At 48.1% G+C, this 4,889-nt stretch overlaps 1 protein-coding gene across 1 annotated transcript; it reads right to left on the bottom strand.

The window, feature by feature from the left end:
• Window positions 1-1,332: 1,332 nt before the first annotated feature.
• Window positions 1,333-4,146, bottom strand: LOC126577468 (ATP-binding cassette sub-family G member 1-like). The gene is made up of 7 exons (XM_050239129.1): window positions 4,023-4,146; window positions 3,800-3,923; window positions 3,161-3,732; window positions 2,882-3,084; window positions 2,136-2,304; window positions 1,907-2,007; window positions 1,333-1,830 (listed from the first exon to the last, which is right to left on the bottom strand). Exons 1-7 carry the CDS (start codon window positions 4,144-4,146, stop codon window positions 1,333-1,335), a joined length of 1,791 nt encoding a protein of 596 aa, XP_050095086.1.
• Window positions 4,147-4,889: the final 743 nt, after the last annotated feature.

Below are 4,889 nucleotides of genomic sequence, written 5' to 3'. Positions count from 1 at the left end.
ATCCCTCCCCCCGCTTTCTTCCCAGCTTTCTATCTGCACGTGCTGAAGGAGCGAAAATTTATCTCGCATCGGGTGCAATTAAAGGGAGACATAAATTTAATTAAAATTGTAAATAAATTACACCCATTACGGCGCCGGTCTGGCTGGCCACTCGCTTGCCACCATTGTCCAGTCGTTGCGCGAGTGCTTTATTAAAAGTTTTTATTCTTCTACCACTCCAATCTTTTGCCTGCCACTCACCATAACCTTCCTACCGGCAGCCGAAGTTCAATCTTTTCCCCATTTTCCATTTTGTGTTGTGTAATGCGGTACTTTTGTTTTTTTATCGTTTGATCAAAACGATCAGCTTTCAGGCGGCAGGATAGGAATCGTGTTCGAGCGCTGAAAATGCACCCCAGCTGATTACGATGGAGTGCAATTAATGTAGCTGCGTCATATGGAATGACATAAAAGCGGAGAGGGGCGAGTTGATGGTCGTGAAATTGATTTAATGACCAATCCGGCCAATAATGAATGTCGAAACGAATGAGAGGGATATGTGGGGCCCAGCCGTGTTCAATGTTGACGCCAACCATCAAATGAATCTGAAGTATGGTAGCCTTACCGCGTATGTTTATTATCCTCCTTTTTTTCTGGATTTTTTGGGTTGAGTGTCGTACCACTCCGGTGGTAGTAATTGGATGCTCGAAGAGCTTCAGGCAACAGGGTTGTTTCTACCTCATCCTGAACAAAAAAAAAAACACAAGTGATGATCCATCAGACAGTAACCTACGCACCACACTTTTTCAGGTATTGCAGCAAAGCGAAACCAATGCGTGTATGTGTTCTGCTCTTTAATTAGTGCTATTTTACCGGGCAGATTACGTTACCCGTGCCATATCCTGTTTCCGAGAATGATGCCATATTTTTGTGAAACTTCCTTGCCATCGTCATCATCACGAGGGTACTCAAGCAGCAGGACGCACAGCAACGTAGCAGCGGAAATTACGTGGTTCCGCATTGCCGGAGGCTTCATTTGTTGTGGCTGAAAAGTTGGTGCTTGTTTGGCGGTGCGTCGTTATCCTGCATGATGGATTCATGTGGACTGTATCCAATCGTTCCGTTAAACATGAGCTCCAAAAAGAACATTGATGCTTTAACTCTTAATTAGCGCGCAGTGAAAGGCGCTGTTGATGTGTTCCCTTTCGGCCGAAGGTTATTTGTTTTCTATTTCCTGTTTGCTTAGCCCTAGATTCTTACAGCTAATCTCATTCCGGGTACACTCCACTAGTGGTAGTAAACAAGTCGAGCATAATTACAGCGGGTCCGCTTGTCCGCTTGCCGGTGGTCCCGTCAGTCCTGCTTGATGCGCCTTCTCAAGCTCATGTACACGGCCAGCATGAGGATGGCGATCCAAGCGAGTAACGCCAACAGATCGTACCCGTAGGCCAGATCGGGTAGCGAGACGAAGTCACGGAAGCGTTGTAGCTTCTTGAAATAACAGAACACCTGCGGGCACTCTAGGTCCGGTCGGTCGAAGCCATAGATTGCGTGCATGGCACCCTCGAAGGCGTACCGGACGAACGACACGTACATGAGGGGCCGCACCAGCGCCGAGGCATCGCGCAGTGGTACGAAGAAGCCGGAAAAGAGGGAAGCCGGCACCATGATGAGGATGCTGACGAAGACGGAGCTCTGCACTGGCAGCAGACTGCCGAGCAGTAGACCGAGCATCTGCGAGATCCATCCAAACAACAGACAGACCAGCGCGAACGTCCCGATACGCAGCCACTCGAGCGGTTGCGAGGTGAAGTAGTACACGATGAGGAAGAACACGGACGAGGACAGGATCTAGAGGAGGAGACGAGGGAGTGACAATCATGAAGCCAAAGCCGGGCAAGCAATGCTAATGCCCTGACACACCTACCAGCGTTGGCAGCTCGACGATGATTTTCGCCAAATAGTATGCCCTCAGGGAGTACCAATTATTTTTGCTTTCCAGCACGAAGCTCGCCGATTCGCGTGGGTCTGGAAATGGAAGCGTGGAAGCGAGGCAAATTATGCTGTCTCGTGTGCTGTGGTTGTTGGATAGTTTTTCATTGCGCCTGGAGGTCCAAATGTTGCCACAAAAGGGGGGACCGGCGGGAGATACTTACATACGACAACGGCTGAGACGATGCTGGTGAAGAAGATGGCGTACAGGTTGATGATGAGGACGGCGGTGTTGTCGAGTATGCGGTCCGCGTTGTTGCCAGTATCGTAGAAGGCGGCACTGGTCAGGAGCGCGATGGCAATGTTAATCACAATACGGGCCTTAAACTGGAACTGCACGAAGCATAGACAGGTTATGTGGTGTCAGAACATAGCAGCATAATTTCCTTTCGTTATGCTCATCTTAATCTATTGCTTTATCAAATTATTTATGCTCAGATCATGGTACTTGTTAATATTATATAACTCAGGGGATGTCTGATTGGCGGATTGCGTTTTTTTTTCTGACGACCTACCGCAACTGACAATACAGTTATCAGTTTCATTGGTTATCAGTGACGTAGCAACGCATTCAATAGTTTGTTGTCCTAGTCCTGTTTGTTTCTATAGTGTAATTGATTGCTTTTTTGTAATTTAGCTCATCGGATTATAAGCGCATAATGGTAATTAAACGTAGGATGGAAAGAGCAAATTAGTAAAAAGCTTCTTCGTATAATCGCTGCATAAAAAACAAAAGCAGAATTATTCACTATCATCAGATGAAAAAACAATTTAAGCTTTAAAAAACTACTTTAAAGGAACGATCATCTATTCATAAGTTTTCGCTGAATGGTTTTCAACTTATGAATGCTACAGAAAAGCTGTTTGTTTGATCAAAAAACATTAATGAACACAGCAACATGCCACTTACCGAGTCGCGAAGCGTACACGTGGTGGTACGACGTAGCAGAACCATTAGCTGGTGGCGCGTACTCAATGCGTACCGTTGGTACGAACCATCAACACTCTTCTCCGCCGCCAATCGCGTATTCTCATGAAAACTGTCCGCTTCCTCTTCCAGCATAAGTCTCTTGAGCCGTTCATCTTCCTGATCGAGACTGGCCACTTCGAGTGCTGTGAAAACAGAAACCCCCGAAATGGAAAGAAATCAGCCGCCACCAAACGATTGATCGTCGCCGCGAGCCCGTACCGTAGTCGGCTGGATTGTAGAACACGGGACAAACGAGACCGAACTCAGCGAATCGCGGTACCAGACCGGTGGTGGGTCCACTGTAAATACGGCGTCCCTTTGACAGCACGTACAGATCGTCTATCAGTGGGAGCTGCTGCGAATTTGGCTGATGAATGACGCAAGCGATAACGCGACCCCGTAAGGCCAACTGTTTCACATGCTTCATCAGCTGGAAGGCGGCCACCGTGTCGAGGCCAGTGGTCGGTTCATCCAACAGCATCACCCTAGGATCGGACAGCAGCTCCACACCGATCGAAAGCCGTTTCGCTTGCCCACCGGAGATGTCACCGACGAGCGTTCCCGCACACCGTTCAAGACCGAGAATACCGAGCAGTTCCTGAATGCGAGCGAGTTTCTCTTCGTGACCACCAACCGGAAGCTTAAACTCTGCCGCAAACCAAAGACTCTCTTCGACCGTTAAGGAAGACCACAGGCACACATCCTGTTGGGTGTAGGAGATGAGCTTCCGTGACCGGTGCTCCGTGACACGCTGGCCATCGACCTTCAGCTGACCGGTTACGTTCGATCTCCTGCGGAAAACACACGGAATGCAATTCGAATCACTTCACACGGTAAACACGTGGCCTTCTTAGTTACTTGAATCCGGATAGCACATTGAGAAGTGTTGATTTTCCCGCTCCGGAAGGTCCGATGATGCCCACCAACCGCCCAGAACGGAACGTTCCGGATAGATTCTTCAGAATGGTGGAATGTGATCGATCTTGCGCGGGAAGGGAGAGAGAGAGGAAGAGAGTGCGTTGGAAGCACACTCATTATACACATCCATCACTGATCCTTTCACACTTATGCTTACGCTTACCATGCGAATGCTTCACACCGTAAGAGATGTTTTGAAAGGACAATTCAAACTCGGGAATGTCCTGGAGTGGAGTGCTAACAAATGTTTGTAAAGGAATCGCTAAGGTTTCGCTACCGTCCGCCATGCTTTCCGTGAGTGTAGAGCGTCAATTTGCAGTTGTTTAAATCCGCTTGGTCAGACAATGACTGGCAATGTTTTGGCGGTGGCGCGATTACGGCAGCATCGGCATGAGCACATCGCTGCGTCTGGCGAGTCAGCTGCGTTCCAAAGTCTGGCATGATAAGCCACTGGCATGTTATTGCTTTAGGCACTGTGCTTTTTTTTGTATTTGCCAAAGCCATTTGCATGCGATAAGCCTTTTTTCGGGTGCTTGCTAAATGGGATTTGTTGGAACCCAAGGAGCATCACAGCAGGCTGGATGAGGCTCATAATCAATCTCAGAACGTAAACATAACTCATTTGAATCGTTTTGTTTTCGTAAGCGGCATTCTAAATTGGGACTCTCTAATCTGGCGCCGAGTCTTCACCATTGTTTACATAAAGGGTGTGAGGGCCAGTGGCGAGCGCTTAACGAGACGAGAAGGACTCGGATTTGAAGTGGAGTGGCACCATTCGTGGTCAAAATTGCAGAAATAATCCAATGCCATACATGCCAGTGATAGGCACGATTCAGTGAGTGAAGCCCAAATAACAATATTGCCCATTGTTTCAAGCCCTCTTCTGAGAGTGTGTTGGCAAGAGAAACAAATACCACACGAGCACACTGCAACTCCTTTGAATGGTTCGTAGTCTGACTGGGGCCTGGTGGAGTGGATTCTCTTTTAAGTTTCTCAACATGACTAACATTGCACAGATTTGATACGGCCC

The sequence above is a fragment of the Anopheles aquasalis genome, chromosome 2, assembly GCF_943734665.1.
Source record: "Anopheles aquasalis chromosome 2, idAnoAquaMG_Q_19, whole genome shotgun sequence".
Lineage (NCBI taxonomy): Eukaryota > Metazoa > Arthropoda > Insecta > Diptera > Culicidae > Anopheles > Anopheles aquasalis.
This window is presented reverse-complemented; position numbering and strand designations above follow the sequence as displayed.

What these genes read in the sequence shown, in the direction of transcription:
- LOC126577468 (XM_050239129.1), bottom strand. Translation starts at nt 4,146, where the DNA reads ATGGCGGACGGTAGCGAAACCTTAGCGATTCCTTTACAAACATTTGTT. An exon ending in AATGTGCTATCCGGATTCAA is followed by an intron (nt 3,733 to 3,799) that starts GTAACTAAGAAG and finishes TGTTTTCCGCAG; the next exon opens with GAGATCGAACGTAACCGGTC. An exon ending in CGTGTACGCTTCGCGACTCG is followed by an intron (nt 2,305 to 2,881) that starts GTAAGTGGCATG and finishes TGCTTCGTGCAG; the next exon opens with TTCCAGTTTAAGGCCCGTAT.